We start from the raw sequence: 23,620 nt of genomic DNA, 5'->3' as shown, positions 1-23,620 counted from the left end.
ACTGAAACAGTACTTGGTAGTACAAAGGGTAATCTGGAATTAAGAAATCAATAAATGTAGTTAATGCCAACATTGCTAGACCGTTCAAACAGTTCAATCCACCTGTTTTTTTTTTTTAAAAAAAGCCTGATGTCTCTAATCCTTGCAGCTGAGTTTAGTTAAAAGGTGGAATGAAAGTCTAACAAGCATTTGAACATAAACTGCTCCATTTTCTGATTTTTTCAAAACTAGTTTAATGTTGATTATGTATTCATATTTTAAATTTCACATATTTCTTTTTTCAGGAATTTCTTCATAAAGAATAGCATTACTCAGAGTCAGTAGTCTTCTCCCCTCCTTTCTTCCCTCTTAAATTTCTTTAATATCCCTGTGGAATACTAAATATGCCTGGTGCTGAATGGCAGAAAACATTGTCTCTAAGTTTCACTCAGCTTATGTCTAGCCAGCTTTCTCTGAAGAAGGGATTTTCAAGGGATATGGAAATAGGAAAGTTTATACATGGCAGTGAATGCATTCAGAATGAAGTCAAAAATTCTCCAGGAATAGTAAATGATAGTTCAGTTCAGCCCTTTGTATTTATTGAAGGAACTGCAGATTTACCAAATTCTATGTCATCCCAGAATGAAGAAAAATTAAGAAAAAATAAAGTAATTCCACCACCATTAAATCTTTCAAATTCTACCGATGCATCCTTCTTCCACGCATATGACCGGTTAACAGAACTAGCAATTATTGCTACAAGTCCACAAAGTCCACTTATGAGGAGCAGTCCTACTTTGCCTCGAAAACGGTAGGTGTTTAATGTTTGTTTTTCTTAATAATATGCTTTCTTATGGCAATTAGTATTTTTAAAAATTTGTTCTAATATTTGTTCAGATTTTTAAATATTACCAATTGCATGCTGTACTGCACTTCTTAATACAAAAATAGAAAACTGAAAGATAGAATGAAATTTAATCACGTGAAAGGTTATTGTAGGAAAGATGTCTTAAAAATAATGACAGAAAGAAAGAATAAATGTACTGGTAATAGGAAAGCAAACCACAAAATTTATATCGTATAGCCAATGCCACCCCTGTGGGTAAGAGACTGCTTTGTTCTAACTTATATTTCACTGCTTTCATAAAATAGAATTTGCAAATTAATGAAATTTAAATGAAATGGTGTCCCTCCTGATCAGACACCTTTGTGCGGGGCATAACCTGCAGGGTAGTCATGCTTATAGCAGTCAGTAGATCATAGAAGACTGAGAGAATGGGCCTAATAAAACTTTGTTTTGCTTATTGATGATTTTAAATACATACAAAAGCAGTATACAGTAAACTGTATAAAGTAGTAATAACATGGCTATTCCATTGTTATCTGCTGGTATAAGAATACCAGTGATCCGTTTTCTTCTTGTACATAATAATCTCTCATGAACTTCAAACCTTATCCATAGTATTTCTGATGCTGATATGTTTCATTCCTCACTTTATAAACCTTGCATGCTCAAACTGTCCAATTTTTCTAATATTTGCTCAGATTTTTAAATATTTAAGGATCTACAAGAAATGCTGAATTCCATGCCATTGTTCAATGGGGTGACACATGCTAGTAATCTTCACTGCTGTGAAAATACTGTTTTCTATTCTTTCTCCACAAGATCTCAGTTCATTCGCTCATCTTATCTTCAGTAGTCCTCATATCCTCAGGATATAATTGGTAAATACTAGGATAAATCACTGGTATTTATTATTATTATTTGTCACCTCCAGGGAGTCCAAGGACTCATAGAGGGAGGGCATCTACTCTACAGCTCTGTTTCCACCACTCACAATCCACCAGCTGACCCCAACGCCATCTACCGCCTACCACCACCACCACTGGTATTTCCACAGACAATCACAAACATCCATGCCCATGGTGGGATTCGAACCCGCAGCCTCTTGACTGGAGAGCAGACATGCTAACCACTCGGCCAGCCAGGCTGGCCAGTGGTTAGCGTTACCAGTGATTTATCCTGGCACAAATGTATCAAATGCATAGATTCTCTTAGCCTTCAAAAAACATGATATACAAAAAAACTTTAGTGGAACAAGCATATCAGCTTACTGAAAATAAGAAAAATGGTTTAATGCAGGTAAAAAGTAGGATTTATTGGCTCTTATATTTTACCATTTGTCGCTAAGGCATCTTGGGGAGGGAGAGAAGAGTTAAGAAATGGTAAATTACATTTGAAAGGTGACGTGCATGTATTCATAACTGAAGTCGGTCTCATTGCATGTTAGAGCTTACAAGAACACTGAATGCTTTTAAAAGTATTACAACGATATTATTATAATGTCAGTGAAAGTTCACAGTGCCATCTCTCAGATTTCATATACTATCAGAAAGTTTTCATTATTACTAGTTAAATAACTTTCACCAGTCTGTGTTTGTAGGTCTCCAATATTGTCTGATTTTATATTTTGATCTAAGGTACTATTAACTGAATTCTACCTAGATTTTGATTTTTCTTTGGATTGTTTCCAGCCAGTAATGGTAGAGAACTCTGCTTGGCACATTCTTGAACGATCATAATGTCAAAGTTTTTTTTTCATTATATTAATTTTAAATATGATATCACTGTCATCATTTCATTCCTGTAGTTTTTCTTTTGACTTCTCATATCTGTAGTCTGAGTTTTCAATAAAGGTTGATTTCTATTCCAACTCTCAGAGAACACAGCAATTGATATTTTCTATATACCCATCAGGTGTGTTTAATATTTTGATTTTATTTTGAATTTTCATACACACTTGTTATACACTGTTGTCCAAAAGTTGAGGAATTACATTTTTACTTGTACAGGTAACCCTTGTATAACGCAGTTTCGATATAATGGTATTTATACAATGCGATTTCGATATAACATGGTCTGCAAATTATAGTAACCCTTTATCTTTTCATATATTTTTCACTGTGTGACTTAAAAATCAAATTTTACCTTCATTAAATTTGCGTCAGCCCGTATCGCACATGTAGTTATAAGTAGTGAATTTATATTAGGGAAAATACCCTTTAGCATGCATGTACGTTAATTGTTTACCATATGAAGTGTTTATTGTTGAAAATTGTCTTCGTTTTCTGCCTGGAAGGAACATTAAAAATTATAAGTGTTAATCTCAAGCTGAGCACTTTATTTTTTGGTGAGTTACATATATAATTAATATGTAATGCATTTTTTATGTAGAAAATTTATTTTTATAGTAATGGCCACTTAAGGGATTTTGTAGTATGGTTGAAAACTAAATTAGTGAATTAATTGATGGGGAAACAGATTTAAATAAGGAGGAACTGGTAGAATTAATAGATGACGTCGAACCAAATGGCAGGGAAAGTTCTGCCAAAGATTCTAATTGTGATGAATCGTTGAAGAATTCAGTTTAAAGAAATTGGCAGAAGAATTGGACTTGCCAAGAAAGTTAGGAAGTTATTTTACGGATAATGATCCCTGAATGGAGCGCTCTGGAAAATTCATGAGACAATGGATATTTGTTTAGCTCCATATTATGAACTTAAAAAAAAAAATTGCAGCATAGTGCAAGGTCTTATTGCTGACTTCTTGATAACTAAACCAGCCGAAGTGTGCAATGAGAATTATACAAATGGTGTCCAAGAGATTTCAAGTGATGACAACATCCGGACATTCGTAAATAAAGAACATCTACGGAATGTTAGTTTTGAAGACAGCGATGACGATTAAAATATGTACTTTATTTTATTTTGCCTAAAACATTTATGCATTATATGCAATGAAGTTTACGTACAATTTGTAATTTTTATAAGTTTATTCTATGTATTTGTTTCATAGTTTATGTTTTTGTAATTTACATGAATTACCTGAATTAAATAAAAATATTTTTTGTTGGATATGTCGTTGTTTGTATAATTAAAAAAATAATAATTTCGGAATCTAAACCTACTTTTTCTGTGTGATCTGAGTCTTGCATAATGCGGCATTTCTATCGAACCTAACATCTGCATTATACAAGGGTTACGTGTATATGAAAAACGTTTCACGACTACAGCCAAATGTGGGCATAATTTATTCCCAGTATACTAATAAATTATATTACACAAAAAATGTGTTATAAATTTTGTACAGATTAAATTGCAATAGGTTTTTGGCAAAAGTCACAAATTTCCTAAGGAGGTAGTTAAGAAATTAATGTACTATGCTTACAGGAAACTATGCGAAGAGACATTTCAGTATGGGATATGTCTACCTCAAACTGCGATGCAACTGTCACAACATCGTACCCATGCTCAACACCAAGTGATTCAGGAGTTATTGAGACAAACTGGTCCATTCCTCCTTCAAGCATAAAGCCTTGTTTGTTTTCTTGAGGGGAATTTCGAGCAGCAGTGCATCTCCCTATTACATCCCAAACATGTTGTATGAGTTTGTGATCTGGGGGGTGTGCTGGCCACTTGATTCGATTAATATCCTTGGTCTCTAGAAGTATCTCCATTGATTCTGTACGATGTGGTGTGGCATTATCATTCATAAAAATGAATTCTTCACCTACAGCATCGCAGACCAATTGAACATGATGTTGAAGAATGTCGTTGCAATATTGTTCACCAGTCATAGTCCCTTTCTCCAGTATTTGTAGCTGGATGCATCCGTTAAGCATAATGCCTCCCCACACCATGACCCTAGCACCTCTTCAAGAACATTCTCATGATGGTAAGCGGTACCACTTTCATGCCAGATCAAGTGTTGTCTAGAATCTGAGAAAAGACTAAAACGACTCTCATCTTTAAATAGTACATTAGTCCATTGGTGTCTTGTTCAATTCTTATGCATAACGTGCTCTACCACTGAAAATGCGCTCTACGATGCACTGTGGATAAAGGGACTCAGACTAAAGCCTTCGGGCATATAGGCCTACTTGTCGCAGACGCCTTACTACAATTTGTCGAGATATCTGCATACCCGTTCTTGAACAGAGATGACCTGCCGTGATGCATCAGTTACGTTTTGCTGATATAACCAAAAATATATCTTCATGCCCCGTGGTAGAGCGAGGGTGTCCTCTTAGCAAACATCTGGAACACATTCCATTGGTTTGAAACTCTGCTTAGAGCCAATACAATGCAATGTGAGATTCCAAACTCTCTGGAAATATCAGTAATTCTACAGGCTTCTTCAAGCTTTCCAATAATTCTTCCCCATGTGAAATCATTTAGATCAGGGATTCTCAACCTATGGTATGTGTATCACTGGTGGTACGTGAGCCACTGCCTTACTGGTACATCTAATATCTTGAATTAAATATAGTGGCACGCCACTGGAAAAGGTTGAGAACCCCTGATTTAGATGATGTCATTGAGACATTGGAAATCAAAGTTTACAACTTTATTCTTCATGAATAGAGTTCCTTCATGCATGATTCACTTGACTCAGCTTTTTATCCTGTTGAGTGCCACCATGTGATCCCTTTGTTCGGTTGAAAATTTGAATGTGTACCCACTTTCTACTCAAAATTGTCATGATCAGATTCCTGCCATGTTTCCTCTAGGGGTGTACAGGACATGATAGTACTACATTAAAAATTTACATCATTACTAAGTTCCTATCTACAATTTTAATCCAAATCAGTCTGTTATCTGTCAAGACTCCAACGTTATCAAATTTTATATTTCTATCTTCTAAGCCACTTTTTACTGTATCAGTCCACCTATATCTTGGTCTTCCTTTCGGTCTCTTTCTTGCCAACCTGGTACAAAACACTTGTTTTGCTAATCTTTCTTTTTTCCATTCTGTTTAAGTGACCAATACCACCTGAGATTAGCTCTGTTAATGCATTCCTGGATGGCAATTGACATTGCTAATGCAATGTCAAGTTTTTTCCTAATATCATCGTTTTTAATATGATGTTGCCATTGATGCCATCTGTTTACACCCCTAATCTTTCTCGGGACTGTTATCTGGGGCCTCTAGTTTTTGGTTAAGTGTTTTAATTCTGACCCAGCTCTCGGATCCATTAGTTAAAATTGGTTAGAACACTATCTTGTATACAGCTAATTTAGTGTTTTGACTAATTCCTCTCTTATTTCATATAAATTTATTCAGTTGATTTCCTACCATACCAGCTTTGTTGATTTTCTGTTGTCTATTTCCATATTTAATTTACCATCTTTACTAAAAATCGTGCCTAAGTAGCTGAAATGTTTCACTGTTCTATAGGTTCTCCATTCAAAATGCAGTTCATATTTTAAATGCTTCTGCCTATTTTCATTGTCTTTGACTTGTTATTGCTGATATTCATACCAAATTTATTACCACAATTATTCAGTTTAGTCAGGGAATCTTGCAGACTTGTGGCGAATTTATTTAGAAGAAGCATCCGCATAAAGCAAAGAACTTACATTAACATCTCCAATTTTGATTTCAGGTTTAATACCACTTTCCTTCATAATGGGATCCATATAGATAATGTATCATTGTCTGACACCTGATTTAACATCAAACCATCTTCCTGTACTTCCTTCAATTTCTAACTGCTGACTTACAACTCAAATAATGACGAAGTATTGCTTGATGTAATGCCCTATTCATGCCAAATAACTGTAGCATTTTGAATAACTTCTCTCTTGGCAACTTGTCATATCCCTTTTCTAGATCCACAAAACTTAAATACAGATCTTTGTTATATTCCCATGATTTCTCAACTATTTGTCATAAAGTGAAGATCCGATGCTGACAGCCTCTATTTGGCTTGAATTCAGCTTGTTCTTTACCAAGTTTTTCTTCCAAAATGCTTCTCAACTGTTTCTCAAATATACTTGTGTAAATCTTATGAGGAACACTCAGTAGAGAAATACCTCTGTAATTCTCATATTCAGTTTTATTTCCCTTTTTATATATGGATACTATGAGAGCTCTATTCCAATCATCTGGAATTCGTCCCTCTGTCCAGGCCTTCTGAACTATGCAGTGCAGCCACTGTAAGACTTTTATAGCTCCATACTTGAGCATTTCTGGTCGAATATCATCTACTCCTGCTACCTTTCCACATTTCATGTCATTGATGGCTTTTTCTACTTTAAGTATGGATATGTATTCCTGACTGCATGCCTGGTCAGTGTTTTTTACCACTGTGCTGTCACTGATTGTTTCTTATAGAAATTTTTCAAAGTAATTATTCCATACTTCAAGGATATCCTTTTCATCAGTTTTCATATCACCTTTATCATCTGTAATTCCTTTTACAGCACTCTTTCCTCCATTTATTAGCTTCTTCAACAACCTCCAGAATATCTTGCCAACTTCTTGATATTTATTTTTTATGTTTATGCCAATGCCAAAATCTTCTCATAACTTTTGTTTAGCTAGTTTTACACAGTGTTTAGATTTCTTACATTTGTCTCTGTATTCCCTATGAGCACAAGCTGACTTATTTGCCAGTGTTGCAACCATATATCTTTGATATTGATATATCGAGGCAATTTTATTTAACTCTATCCTTTCTTATTTCAGTCGCTATATCAAGTTCTATCGCATGTACCTCTTTGTTAAGTAGGTTGCGCCATTGTTATGTGATCTTAATCTTAACCTTATGTCTCGCTTCTCTTATGCCTTTTCTTACGTAACTTAACTTTTAAGGGCCACCAGAAATTGCCCTTTCCCTGAATTCTATGCGTTATCCTGGTCACTCAGGCAAATTTATTTTTTATCTGCGCCAGCCTGGGCCTTAAGGTTAGAGATAAACTCAGCCTTTAGGGTAATCATAGAATATCAGGTGCCACTGACAAAGTAAATTAAATTCTTAGAAACTTGGGTTCTCTGGCTTATTTTATTTTATTTGCAGTCGTGCCCTACTACTTTCAATTGGGGTATTCCCGCACACACACACACACACACACGTTCTCAGGTTCGATGTTTTACGGTTGGTCAGGGTCAGTCATCATGATCAGAAACACATGTAAGTAAGGAATCAAAAGATTTATTAAACTCAATGAATAATGTCATACAAGTTAAAATGGTTATCAAATCTAATGTTAAACTTCTACCATTCATTCTCTCTCACTCTTAAAAAACAATTATGCATTGACTTCAAAATATATAGCAAATTCATTAACTCAACATATAATACATTCATAATTACAACTCAAGGCATTTTAGCACATTTTATAATCTCTCTCGGATTAAATACGACAGAATCTCTATCTAACTGAAAGTTCTTAAAGTTCACTTCAAAAACATAGTCATTTACATAGATCTTAATTCTTCACTCTTTCTTTCATTACAAATTTTAGATTGCATTCTCTTAACACTGTTAGTCAATTCTCAAAAGGGGCTGGAACAAGTGAGAGTACTTATCTATTCTTTATCGGTTTTCTTCTGTCCTTCCTTCTTTGTTTTGATTCTGGTTGTCTCGATCTTATCACCACGTGGGTTACACGTGCTCACCTGGGCTGGGTGCTATCCCTCTGCTAAGGTTTTTCGTCGATGATCTTCTGATCGTGGCCTGCGGTTAATCTTGCCGAAATCTACTGCGGTGACATGTTGGATCCTATCGTAAGTCAGCCCTCAAAAATGAGAGCTGAACTGCGAAGAACTCTTGGAGCACACAGAGAGAAATCCAGGAACAAGAAAAAACGGGGTGATTTACTTCCGTGTCGCGGGTTTTATTCGTTCTCCTAGAGCGCCACCTTCCCGAGTTTGAATTTCTCTTATCGTCTCACCCATTGGTCTCCAGCTGGGTGACTTCACCGATCAACATATGGGACTTCTTGTTTCCGGGAACGTATGCGTCATGATGCCTTCTTAGATGTGATGCCCGCGGGTGCTTACGCTGCTTTTACAGTATTGGGGCGATCTTTGCCCTATGTTGCTGAATAATACGCATTCTTTCATTTACAATATTTCACTAATAATTTCTCTCTTATTTTTCCCCCTTTGCTGACTTACATTCATGCTAGACATTTAGATACATTAATTTAAAATTCAAAATATTCACAGTTTATCATACAAGATGTTGTTACAAAAAAAAACATAGTTACACTGCGCTAAAAGATAAGTATGCATGTATGTTTTTTTTGTTAATTGTTAGATTCTGGAATGGCAATGTCATGTAAAATTTGAAGTTTCCTATTTCAGATCTAACACCAGGAACTTTTGATATCCTTTCTTCTTTTTCTTCACTGCCTCTTTAACTTCCTGTGTCAACCATGGAGTTCTAATTTTTCTATCCTTGCAACGTCACCACATGCCTCTGTAGCTGAATCAATCAGGGCTTTCTTCAAGGCTTGCTACTGAATCTCCAAGGTTTGATTCCTGTTCTCAAACTCTTTCATTTTTTCTTCAATAATCTTTGTGTATTTTAGTCTACAGTTGACATCCGAGAGCTGCTCAACTTTTATTTGTTTTTCTTTTCAATATGAAATTCAATTTTTTGTTGCTTAAGACTAAATGGTGATCACTATCAATTTCGAATCCTCTGTGCACTCTAGTGTCCTGCACTAGTGATAATACATCCTTATCAACAATAACATCGATGAGACTTTTCTTATTCCTTGCCTCTTCTCTCCATGTGAATTTGTGTACATTTTTATATTGCGACATTATGTTACTAATAACTGGTCCATGTCCTGAGCAGAAATCCAACAGGTATTTTCCATTATTATTAGCTTTGCTCTTTTCTCCAAATTTTCCCAAAACATTTTTTTATGTCTGATAATCATTTCCTACTCTGCTATTTAGATCCCTAACGAGGACCAACTTTTCCTTTTTCATTGTGTCAGTTACTTTCTCTAAAGCCTCAAACAATTTCTCCACTTTTACTTTAGTAGAACCTTCTGTGGGAGGACCATAGACACAAATAAGTCTTATTATCTAGTTTCTCGTTCTGATATTTGCCCACATCACTCTACTTGAGACTGCTCATTGAAGATCAATCTCGTATTTAGTGTTGAATACTATGGCCTTGATTGTCATTACCTGAATGTAACGTTTTGTATTTATTGCTCAGAAAGATCTCATCGGTTTTTGCCTTTTTTTGTTTCAGTCACCTTTATTATGTCCATCTGGTACTTATCCAATTCCTCAGCTTGCTCCACTTCTTTGTCATTGAGGCTTCTTATGATAGTAGTACTGATCTTGAACTCAGATGTTGAGTTGGGGTGTGTTTTAAGATTTGTTCCAGTAGCTGACTTTTTGCTGTTTGCTCTGGCAAAAACAATGGGGGCCTTGTTTAACCGGGTGATGCTCCCAGCTTCCAAGAAATTTGTCATGTCTCAAAATCATCAGTTACACAAATTTCCACAAACTGATTCGTCTGAACTTTCAGTTTGTAATCTTCAGAAATAGTGTTTGGTCGTTTCGAACACTTGTGTAGCAGTTATTCAGTTTAGTTGTTTAGTTAGAGTTCTGAAGACTTGTTAATTGATTTATTTAAACTCATTATCATCATCAATTCTGACATGTACCCTCAAGGGGTGGAATGTATAGAATATTATGATAGTTACTATATGAAGAACTTTCTAACTAACTTCCTACTAACTTCATTACTAACCTCCTACTAACAATTTTCCTCCAAATCAATCTGTTATCTGTCAGTGCTCCAACATTATATATGTTATATTTCTGTTTTTTAAAGCACTTTTTACTGTATCAATCCACCTATATCTTGGTCTTCCTCTGGGTCTGTTTTCTTGCTAACATGGTAGAGAATAATCATTTTGCTAATATTTAGTCTCCCATTCTGTTTAAGTGACTACCACCTGAGATTAACTCTGCTAATATATTCCTGGTTGCTAACAATGTCAAGTTCTTTCCTAATATGCTTGTTTTTAATATGATACTGCCATTGATGCTATCAGTTCACATCTCCAATCTTTCTCAGGACTGTCATATTGTGGTCTATAGTCTTTGGTGAACATGTAGAGAGAATGGAAGACTCATACCAAAAAGAATGCCGAGAGAGAAGATATATGCAAGAAGGAAAAAAGGAAGATCAAGATTAAGATGGATTGATAACATAATCCAAGACTTGACTATTATGAAAGTGAAAGACTGGGAAAGATTCACAAAGGATAGAAGATTGTGGAACAAGTTGTACAGGAGGCCATGGCTAACAATGGGCTTAACGCTGAGTGTTAGGTAGGTCTTTGGTCTTTGGTGAAGTGTTTTATTTCTAATGCAGCTTTCAGATCCATAAGTTGATATTGGTTTGAACACTTTTGTATACAGTTAATTTAGTATTTTGAGTAATTTCTCTCTTATTCCATATAAATTTATTCAGTTGACTTCCTACCATACCAGCTTTGTTGATTCTGTTGTCTATTTCCATATTTAATTTACCATCATCACTAAAAATCGTGCCTATATAGTTGAAATGTTTTACTTGTTCTATATGTTCTCCATTCACAATGCAGTTGATATTTTCAATGCTTCTGCCTATTTTCATTTCTTTCACTTGTTATTGCAGATAACAAGTCAAATTTGATATTCATACCAAATTTATTATAACAATTATTCAATTTAGTCAGGGAATCTTGCAGACTTTCTCTGGATTTATTTAAAAGTATAACATCATATGCATAAAGTAAAGAGGCGAAATTAACATCTCCAGTTTTGATATCAGGTTTAATATCGCTTTCCTTCATAATGTGATTCATATAGACATTGAATAACAGGGGACAGTATACATTTATGTCTGACACCTGATTTAACATCAAACCATCTTCCTGTACTTCCTTCAGTTCTAACTGCAGACTTACAACTCAAATAAAGACTAAGTATCCCTTGATATAATGCTCCATTTACACCATACAACTGTAGTGTTTGGAATAGCTTTTCTCTTGGCACCTTGTCGTATAGGATGCTTAAGCATAAAAGTTGTATAACTGAGAGGAGAAATCCACATGACCTTTAAATGAATGTTGAGAAACTGAACCAGGGCTCCTGTCCTAATTTCCAATCCTCATCTTCTCATGATGTACCTTATTAAGTATCTCCCTGGATACCGAACGAACAAGGATGGATGGCAATTTGGGATTTAACTGACCAAATTGTATTCTTATTGGCTTAAACCCAATATAAAATAATGGTACAACATGACAGAATTTCATGCTGGCTGGAGCATCAGCAGGTTAAACAAGGCCCTTTTTGTTTTTGCCAGGGTGATCAGCAAAAAGTCAACTATTGGAACAAATCCTAAAACACAACCCAACTCAACATTAGAGTTGAGGAATTGGATAAGTACACGATCGACATAATAAGGGTGACTGAAACAAAACAGACAAAACTGGCGAGATCTTTCTGAGCAATAAATACAAAATATTATATTCAGGCTATGACAATCAATGAAAAGAAGGAGTAGCCATAGTATTCAACAGTAAATATGAGGCTAATCTTGAATGGCAGGCAATATCAAGTAGAGTGATGTGAGCAAATATTAGAATGCAGAACTGGACAAGGAGATTTATTTGTGTGTATGGTCCTACAGAAAGTTCTATGATTGAATTTGGATCTTTTTGAAGTTTTAGAGAAAGCAACTGACACAATGAAAAAGGAAAAGTTGGTCCTTGTTGGGGATCTAAATAGCAGAGTAGGAAATGACTGTCACACATATAAAAATATTTTGGGAAAATTTGGAGTAAAGAGCAAAGCGAATAATAATGGCAAATACCTGTTGGATTTCTGCTCAGGACACGGACTGGTTATTGCTAACCCAATGTTCCAGCATCAAAATGTGCACAAATTGACATGTAGAGAAGAGGCAATGAATGAGAAAAGTCTCATCGATTGCTATTGTTGATAGTGATGTTTTCTCCCTGGTCCAGGATATCAGAGTATACAGAGGATTTGAAATTGGAAGTGCTCACCATTTAGTCTTGAGCAAGATAAAATTGAATTTCGTATTGAAAAAAAAAAACAAATAAGAATGTTTTAAAGCTAATAAAAGTTGAGCAGCTCTTAGAACTGTAGACTAAAATACATGAATATTATTCAAGAAAAAATGAAAGAGTTTGAGAACAGGAACCAAACCTTGGAGATTCAGTGGCAAACCTTGAAGAAAACCCTGATTGATTCAGCCAGAGAGGCATGTGGTGAGGTTGTCTGCAAGGATAGAAAAATCAGAACTCCATGGTGGACACAGGAAGTTAAACAGGCAATGAAGGAAAAGAAGAAAGCATATCAAAAGTTCCTGGCAAATAAGTCAGCTTGTGCTCTTAGGGAATACTGAGATAAATGTAAGAAATCTAAACACTGTGTAAAACTAGCTAAACAAATGTCATGGGAAGACTTTGGTAAGAACATAGAAAATAAGAAGTCAGCAAGATATTCTGGAGGTTGTTGAAGAAGCTCAGAAATGGAGGAAAGTGTGCTGTAAAAGGAATTAGCTATGATAAAGGTGATATGAAAACTGGTGAAATAGATATTCTCGAAGTGTGGAGTAATTTGAAAAATTTCTAAATGAAACAATCAGTGATAGCACAGTGGTAAAAAAATACTGACCAGGCATTCAATTCCATATATCCATACTGGAAGTAGAAAAGCAAACCAGAAATGTGGAAAGCAGCTGGAGTAGATGATATTTGACCAGAAATGCTCAAGTATGGAGGTATAAAAGTTTTACAGTGGCTTCACTGCATAATTCAGAAGGCTTGGACAGAGGGATGAATTCCAGATGATTGGATTAGAGCTCTCATAGTATCTATATAAAAAGGGAAATAAAACTAAATGTGAGAATTACAGAGTTATTTTTCTGTTGAGTGTTCCTGGTAAGATTTATGTATGTATACTTGAGAAATGGTTGAGAAGGATTTGAGAAGGAAAGCTTGGCGAAGAAGAGGCTGTCAGGATCAGATGGTCACTTAAATAGAATGAGAGAAGAAAGATTAGCAAAACAAGTGTTCTTTGTCAGGTTGTCGTATAAAAGACCCAGGGAAAGACGTAGGTTGATTGATACAGTAAAAAATCCCCTTGAAGACAGAAATATAAGATTGATAATTTTGGAGCCTTTTCGGCTAACAGATTAATTTGGAGGAAAATTGTTGATCTGGAATTAGTAATCATGATGTTTTGTGGAGTACTATCATATCCTGTACATGCCTCGAGGGTACATATGAGGAATTTGATGATGAACTAAGAACAGAACCTGCCGTGAGTTAGTGGATCTGAATCTTGGATCCTTTCTTTACATTCTTTACTGTGTTTGGTGGGATTTTCTCCCATTTATCTTGCTTTGACACTTTAACAAACTCCTTGCAACTATCATCATTTTAGTCTAGTGAAGTTGAATTTCTCCGGCCACTTATCAGCAATGTAAGAAATAGGTATGTCTAAAATTGCTTTAGTTGTTTGACTCATACAGGTGTAGGGTGAGAATACAAATTTTCTTATAAACTTCTCTTTTATTTTGGTCCATTTGGGCAAAAATAGCAATCTCGACATTTTAAAAGTAGGCACGGGGAATGCACACAGTATTACAACAAATTAGAATTAAGAAAACAACTAAAAAGTAAAAATATTAATATAGCCATGATAACAGAAACAAAATAGAAATTAAAGGGAACAAAAGATATAATTGGTTTTATTATGCTATATTCTTTCTTTTAAGGTTACATGGTGGTCAGCATTCATAGTGAAGACTTTATGGAGACATAACACATGTATTAGAATAATTACTTATTATTCTAATACATGAATAATTCTAATTATTCATTACATTATTAATTTAATGAATAATTAATAATTTATCATTAAGAAAGTAACATTCAACGTTTTGACCTCTGTATTGAAGTCATCATCAGGAAAACATACATATGTACAGGATACAAGCTGCATGACACTACACTATACAAAAATAAGATGAATCTAAATGTATGTTAAGTGTTTACTCTAGCCTGACCTCTGGTGGGAAAAAGAAAGAAAAAACAGAACTACATTAAACAGAGTCTAAAGTCCTCTTGTATTGTATTAAATTGTCTTTTGTTTGGGGTTGTTCCGGATGCTATATGGGTTGAAGATGGGTCCTCCAAATTCTTTAAATAATTAATCCATCAATCTTGTTCAGATTTGGATGATGTGTCAGCATTTCACAGGCTTCTTTGAATTTTCCTTCAAATCAGGTTTTCGTGCAGTGTTTGGTGCCTTTCCAGTCAATTCTATGACATGTTTTGAGTGCTTTGGCTAACATGCCTGTTTTTCAATAGTGGAGGTATTTAATGTGGCTATGTAAATCTTTAAAAAATATCCAAGGCATTGTTATTACAAAAGCAGATAAAGGCAATGCTGCCGTTGTTCTTGATTGGATAGTATACTTGGAAAAAATGAACCAGTTGGTATTTAACCACAAAATGCACCACATTATGCCCGCTCTCCCAGAAATTATGGCTTGCCAAAAATACACAAAACAAACGCACCACTCTGACCGATAGTTGAAACAATCGACAGCCCTAATTATCACTTAGCCAAGAAACTAGTGGTCACACTCAAGGATTTGGTAGGTCATTCACTCTCCTACATTAAAAAAAAAACAAAAAGTACACAATACTTCCTAATCAGATTTAGAAACATCACACTCTACAATGAAGATTTATTAGTCAAGCCCGTTTTGCTAATGTCCGGATCAATGGTACTATTCTTCTCTTACAGAACATATTTCTGCCCAATATCACGGCCCTCTTTGCCCACGTACTCTACTCTGGGTATTTTGCATGGCAAAATAATTTTTATTTACGAAAAGAAGGTATGGTCATGGGCTCACCCCACCAAAGCTAACTTTTACATGGAAGGCTTCAAACAACGAATTCTAGATTCAGCCAGCCTAAAGCCCAAAGTCTGGCTCAGATATGTTTATGATATTTTCACCATTTGGCCCCATGGCTGCAAAACATTAAATACATTCCTAAGCCACCTGAACAAACAACACAAAAGTATCAAATTCACCATCAAGATTGGAAACAACTCTCTTTCTTTTCTAGACGCACTTGTCACATGTCTTCCCTTAGGCTGCCTCTCTTTTACAGTCTACTGTAAACCTACACACACACACAGGCCACTACATATATAAAAATTCATACCATCATCCAACATAAAAACTAGGAGTTATCAGTACCCTCAAAGACAGAGCCCTAACAGTTTACTTCAATGAAAGAACTCTGAACCAAGAATTTAAAATTATTAACCAAGCATTTGTAAAAAAATGGCATCAAAAAAAAAAAACAGTTCACAAGATCCTCATTAAAAATGTCATTAAAAGCAAAAAAGATTACAAGAATGCCATACCATACGTTAGGGACATTTTGGAAAAAATAGATAGCACACTACTTAATACAATATTAAGACAACCTTCAAATCCTTGACAAAATTAAGAAATTTACTTAGCTCTTCCATCACAAAATTCTTGTACGTGTAACTATCTTACTTAGGGGAAACAGGATACATCATCCCAATTGGAAAAGATGAACACAAACATCATATTAAATACCTCCATTATGGTAAAACACGCCTGTCAGACCATACACTCCAAACATGTCACAGAATTGTATGCAAGTGAAGGTTTCTGCGGGTAAGCAATTCTGGAGATAGTTGTTGGTATTGAGACCACATGTTTATTAAACAATAAAAAAAAAAAAAGAGTAAAAAACCCGACAAGTTTCATTTTTTGTAAGACTTACATCATCAGGGGTAATGGTGTATAAAAGTTGAACACAAATTAAATAGTCAATTAGATGTCTTTTTTAACTTCATAACTGTTCATTAATTGAGAACCCAAATACAAAATGATACGTTGATTATTGTATGCTTGTTGGAACAGTGCTAGTTGTTGTCACGTTCTGTGGCTCATAGGTCTTATATCAGAGGCAGTTAAATTTTTGATAAAGTCAAACCAGACGATGTAAAATCAAGCCTTGATTTTTATTGCATTGTGTAGGGATTCTAAGCATTTTTGCGCTTCTTCAAATTTCTGAAACGGTTCTTATCAACATATGACATGTTTGTCTGTTGCCAGAGTACTTGATGGCCAGTAGTAGTTGTGTGGAATGCTAAGCCTGATTTGTGTTCCCTTCTTTTTTCAACATCTTTTATATGTTCAGCCATGCAGATCTCTCTCCTGACCTTCCCATCTGGGCTACATAACAGATGCCACAAGAACAGTGAATCTGATAAACGCCTGGTTTTTTCATGGGATGATGCGGAGGTTTTGGTGAAAATAGGAATCTTTTGTATTCAGGTTATGAATTAATGAACAATTATGAAGTTAAACAAGACATCTAATTGACTTTAATTTGGTTGTTGTGTCAACTTTTATATACCGTTACTCCTGATGATCTAAGTTTTACGACAAACAAAACTTGTCGGGTTTTTTACTCTTTTATTTTTTATTGTTTAATAAACATGTGGTCTCAATACCGAAACTATCTCCATGTCACAGAATTAACTGGAAAGACACCAAAACCCAGTTTGAAAGAAAATTCAAAGAAGCCTGTGAAATGCTGAAACATCATCCAAATCTGAACAAGAACGATGTATTAATTATTCCAAACATTTGGAGGGCCCATCTTCAACCCATATAGCATCCAGAACAATGCCAAACAAAAGAATCTTAACATGAGAGGACTTCATCATCATCATCATCATCATCATCAAATTCCTGCCATTTACCCTCAAGGGGTGTACAGGATATGACAGTACTACATGAAAAAATTACATCATTACTAACTTCCTATCTACAATTTTCCTCCAAATCAGTCTGTTACTTGTCAAGACTCCAACATTATCAGATCTTATATTTCTATCGTCTAAGGCACTTTGTACCGTATCAATCCACCTATATCTTGGTCTTCCTCTGGGTCGTTTTCCTGCCAACCTGGCAGAGAACACTTGTTTTGCTAATCTTTCCTCTCCCATTCTATTTAAGTGACCATACCATCTGAGATTAGCTCTGCTAACGCATTCCTGGATGCTGACAATGTCAAGTTCTTTCCTAATATCCTCATTTTTAATATGATATTGCCATTGATGCCATCTGTTCACGCCTCTAATCTTTCTCAGGACTCTCATATCTGCGGTCTCTAGTCTTTGGTCAAGTGTTTTACTTCTGACCCAGCTCTCAGCTCCATAAGTTAAAATTGGTTTGAACACAGTCTTGTATACAGCTAATTTATTGTTCCGACTAATTTCTTTCTTATTCCATATGAATTTATTCAATTGACTTCCCACAATGCCAGCTTTGCTGATTCTGTTGTCTATTTCTATATTTAGTTTACCATCTTCAGTAAAAATTGTGCCTAAGTAGCTGAAATGTTTTACTTGTTCCACAGGTTCTCCATTCACAACACAGTTGACATTTTCAATGATTCTGCCTATTTTCATTGTCTTTGTCTTTTTATTGCTGACCTTCATGCCATATCTATTACAACAGCTATTCAATTTAGTCAGAGAATCTTGCAGACTTGTAGCGGATTTATTTAGAAGTATAACATCATCCGCATAAAGCAAAGAGCTGACATTAACATCTCCAATTTTGATATCAGGTTTAATACCACATTCCTTCATAATGTGATCCATATAGATAATGAATAACAGAGGGGATAATGTACATCCTTGTCTCACACCAGATTTAACATTAAACCATCTTCCTGTACTTCCTTCAATTCTAACTGCTGACTCACAACTCAAATAAAGACTAAGTATTGCTTGATATAATGCCCCATTGACACCATATAACTGCAGCGTATTGAATAGCTTCTCTCTTGGCACCTTGTCATATGCCTTTTCCAAATCGACAAAACTTAAATACAGATCTTTGTTATATTCCCATGCTTTCTTGACTATTTGTCGTAAAGTGAAGATCTGATCCTGACAGCCTCTATTTGGCCTGAATCCAGCTTGTTCTTCACCAAGCTTTTCTTCCACAATTCTTCTCAACCGTTTCTCAAGTATACTTGCATAGATCTTGCCAGGAACACTCAGTAGGGAAATACCTCTGTAATTCTCACATTCAGTTTTATTTCCCTTTTTATATATGGGTACTATGAGAGCTCTACTCCAATCATCGGGAATTCGTCCCTCTGTCCAGGCTTTCTGAACTATGCAGTGCAGCCACTGTAAGACTCTTATACCACCATACTTCAGCATTTCTGGTCGAATATCATCTACTCCTGCTGCCTTTCCACATTTCAAGCCTTTGATGGCTTTTTCTACTTCAAGTATGGATATGTATTCCTGACTGCATGCCTGGTCAGTGTTTTTTATCACTGTGCTGTCATCACTGCTTGTTTCATTTAGCAGTTTTTCAAAGTAATTACTCCATACTTCAAGGATATCTTTTTCTCCTGTTTTCATTTCACCTTTATCATCTCTAATTCCTTTTACAGCACTCTTTCCTCCATTCCTAAGCTTCTTCAACAACCTCCAGAATATTTTGTCACCTTCTTGATATTTATTTTCTATATTCTAGCCAAAGTCCTCCCATGACTTTTGTTTAGCTAGTTTTACACACTGTTTAGCTTTCTTACATTTGTCTCTGTATTCTGTAAGAGTAAAAGCTGACTTATTTGCCAGGAACTTTTGATATGCTTTCTTCTTTTCCTTCACTGCCTCTTTAACTTCCTGTGTCCACCAGGGAGTTCTGATTTTTTTATCTTTGCACACAACCTCACCATATGCCTCTCTGGCAGAATCAATCAATGTTTCCTTCAGAGTTTGCCACTGAATCTCCAAGGTTTGATTCCTGTTCTCAAACTCTTTCATTTTCTTTTCAATAATATTTCTGTATTTTAGTCTACAGTTTACATCTGAGAGCTGCTCAACTTTTATTCGCTTTAAAACTTTCTTACATGTTATTCTTTTCAATATGAAATTCAATTTTATCCTGCTCAAGACTAAATAGTGATCACTTCCAATTTCAAATCCTCTGTACACTCTGGTGTCCTGCACCAAGGAGAAAACATCACTATCAACAATAACATAGTCAATGAGACTTTTCTTATTCCTAGCCTCTTCTCTCCATGTGAATTTGTGCACATTTTGATGTTGGAACATGGTGTTAGTAATAACCAGTCCATGTCCTGAGCAGAAATCCAACAGATATTTGCCATTATTATTAGCTTTGCTCTTTTCTCCAAATTTTCCCAAAATATTTTTGTATGTCTCACAGTCATTTCCTACTCTACTATTTAGATCCCCAACAAGGACCAACTTTTCCTTTTTCATTGTGTCAGTTGCTTTTTCTAAAGCCTCAAAAAATTCCTCCACTTCTACCTTAGTAGAACCTTCTGTGGGACCATAGGCACAAATAAGTCTCATTGTCCAGTTCCCCATTCTCATATTTGCCCACATTACTCTACTTGAGACTGACTGCCATTCAAGAAGATTAGCCTCGTATTTTGTGTTGAATACTATGGCTACTCCTTCTTTTCCTTGATTGTTATTGCCTGAATATAACATTTTGTATTTATTGCTCAGAAAGATCTCACCAGTTTTGGTCTTTTTTGTTTCAGTCACCCCTATTATGTCGATCTGGTATTTATCTAATTCCTCAGCTAGCTCCATTTCTTTGCCATTCAGGCTTCTTACGTTGATAGTACCGATCTTTAACTCTGGTGATGTTGAGTTGGGGTTTGTTTTCAGATTTGTTCCAGTAGCTGACTTTTCGCTGTTCGCCCTGGTTCCCTGGCGAAGACAACGGGGGCCTTGTTTAACCGGGCGACGCCCCAGCCGGCATGAAATTTTGTCATGTTGTACCATCATTTTTTATTTTGGTTTAACCAATAAGAATACAATTTGGTCGGCTAAATCCCAAATTGCCAGCCCATCCTCGTTCGTTCAGTATCAAAGTAGATACCCAACAGGGTGCACCACGAGAAGGTGAGGATTGGACATTAGGTCAGAAGCCCTGGTCGGTTCTCCGCATTCCTTTAAAGGCTATGTGGAGGTCTCCTCTCAGTTATACAGCTTTGACCTGGACTTTAGAAATTATTTAATGTAGTTCCGTTTTTTTTTTTTCCTTTTTTTTTTTTTTTTTTTTTTCCTTCCACCGTAGGTCAAGCTAGGGTAAATGATTAACAAACATGTAGGTTCATCTTACTTTTGTATGGTATAGTGTCATATAACTTGTTTCTTATATATATGTATATTTTTCCTGATGATAACCTCAATACTGAGGTCAAAACATCAAATGTTGCTTTCTTAATGATAAGTAAAGTAATTATTCTAGCCGTGTGTTGCGTCTCCATAAATTCTTCACTGTGAATTACTATGCTATATAGCGGAGCGGACGAACATATCAGATCTTCTAGTGGTATGGCCACTAGATCTGTTTTAATAAATAATAAATGGGAAAATAGTATACAGAAGTACAGTTTTGTAAATGATTGGATTATAACAGTTAAATTAAAAAAGAATAGAAACTACTTAAATACCATAGGAGTATATGCCCCGAAGAAGGTAAACAATTTTTTGAGGAACTACAAAATCGGTTAAATAAATATAATGAAAATGTCCATATATTAATAGCAGATCTTAATGCTTGAGTTGGAAATAATCCAATCCTAAATGTCTTAGGAAAATATGGAGAAATTTGCATGAATAACAATCGTGAATTTCAATAATTTTAAAACAACGAATATATATATATATATTGTTTTTTTCAAAAAAGGCAAAATAAATATACTTGGAATGGCCGATGAACAAGATCTATAATTGATTGTATCATTACTAATCAGAAACTAACTCCACGAGTGAGAGATGTACATCTTTACAGAGGAAGCAAAGGTTTTCAGATTGTTACATAATGATCTCTGAAATAGAAATACTGGCAAAATGAAGAAAGGAAGTAAATATGAAAAAGCAAGAAATAGAACAAGTATACAAAGTATATCTATTACAAGAAGAAAACATTAGAATGCTATATCCCTCATGATTAACAGATTACATAAAAGAAGCCCAAATTGATGAATATATAGAAGAAAAATGGAAAACTTTAATAAAATCATCCATAAAGCAGCCTCTGAAGTACTTGTTAAGAAAAATAAAACATTAAAAATCTGGAACACAGATATAGAAAATGCAATAAAAGAAACAAATGGCGTACAAATCATTCCTTCAAAAACATACAAAGGAAACAGAAGAAATATACAAAAAACAAAAGAAATGTTGCTAAAACGATAGTACAGAAGTTCACTAAGATTACAAGAAGACAAGAAATATTAAGAAAATTAAATAATGAAGAAAGAGATATAGCACAAATCAACATAATACAAGAGAAACAGTGAATAGAACATTATAAGAATTTATGGTATGACTCAAATTTAATAATAGAAAATAATAATGAAGAAATCAGTACTGATATATTGGGTTGGCAAATAAGTTCGTTCGGTTTTTCAGAGTGGAATGAAACGCATTTTATTTAATATATATAATACATACTAGTCAGTTATATATTGACCCTCTTTATCAGTGACCTCTTGCAATCTGTCCACCAACTTCATTATGCCACGTTCATAAAATTCCTGAGGTTTACTGGCGAAAAACTGATCCAGGTGTCTTTTGACAGCCTCCTCATTAGCGAAGGTTTTCCCGTTGAGAGAATTCTGCAATGATCAGAATAAGTGGTAATCGAAGGTGCTAGGTCCGGTGAATACGGAGGATGCAGCAAAACATCCCAGCCAATACATAACAATTTACTCCGGGTTGTTAACGATGTGTGGGGTCTGGCATTGTCTTGGTGAAAGACAACTTCTTTCCGATTTGCCAATTCAGGACGTTTTGTGCTAATTGCACAGGCCAGTTGCGTTAACTGTGAGCAATAGACAGTTGAATCAATCATTCTGCCTGACAGTAACACCTCTTAGTGGACAATACCTTTATAATCCCACCACACAGAGAGCATGATCTTTGGGTGCAGTCGTGCTTTCGAGGTTGTTTGCGGCGGTTCGGTCTTGTGCCCCAATGATCTTTTACATACCACGTCATCGTACACGACCCATTTTATATCTCCCGTAATCATCCGCTTCAAAAATGGGTCGTTTTCTTGGCGACGGCGCAGCGAATCACAGATGGATATGTGAGCAGTCATATTGGCCTCAATCAATTCATGCAGCACCCAAACATTGAGTTTTGAAACATATCCCAGCTTGTGCAAATGGTTTTCAACGCTTGTATAGGATATGTTCAGTACTGCAGCAATCTCCTGCACTGTTTGTGATGGATTTTTGTCGACGATATCCTTCACAACGCTTGAATCAACCTCGGTTGGGCAATTGGCTCGAGGCTCATCACTGACATTGAAATCTCCAGAACGGAATTTGGCAAGTCACTTTTGGCATATGCGTCCTGTTAAGGCACCATCCCCATATACGCTGCATATTTTTTTTATGGGTCTCCGCAGCTCGTTTGCCTTTTTTGAAATAAAAAAGCAAAATATGCCGGTAATGTACGTTATTTCCTTCCATTTCTAAAAATATGTTACATACATGCAACTGAAAGGCTGAACGAAAATTCACTGAAAGGTTATGTGAAATGTCGCCTTTCAACTGCGCAATAGCGTTGCGTGATAGCGCAACAATAGCAACAGGCAAAGTGGCATAAACTTGTACTAACGCATAAACCGAACAAACTTATTTGTGAACC

At 35.5% G+C, this 23,620-nt stretch overlaps 1 protein-coding gene across 3 annotated transcripts in view; it reads left to right on the top strand.

Moving 5' to 3' along the window:
• Positions 1–23,620, top strand: part of LOC150101917 (uncharacterized) — an 87,865-nt gene that overhangs the window by 6,978 nt on the left and 57,267 nt on the right. For all 3 annotated transcript variants that reach the window (XM_090400559.1, XM_090400558.1, XM_090400560.1), the window contains one exon: positions 285–790. In XM_090400559.1, coding sequence (XP_090256685.1) covers positions 384–790 — 407 coding nt within the window. In that variant the 5' untranslated portion in view covers positions 285–383. The remainder of the gene's footprint in view (positions 1–284; positions 791–23,620) is intronic.

The sequence above is a fragment of the Typopeltis vanoorti genome, chromosome 11 (assembly GCF_054136105.1).
Source record: "Typopeltis vanoorti isolate ZY-2024b chromosome 11, IOZ_Tvanoo_1.0, whole genome shotgun sequence".
Classification (NCBI taxonomy): domain Eukaryota; kingdom Metazoa; phylum Arthropoda; class Arachnida; order Uropygi; family Thelyphonidae; genus Typopeltis; species Typopeltis vanoorti.
The sequence above is the reverse complement of the archived record's forward strand: the minus strand, read 5'-3'. Positions and strand labels throughout refer to the sequence as shown.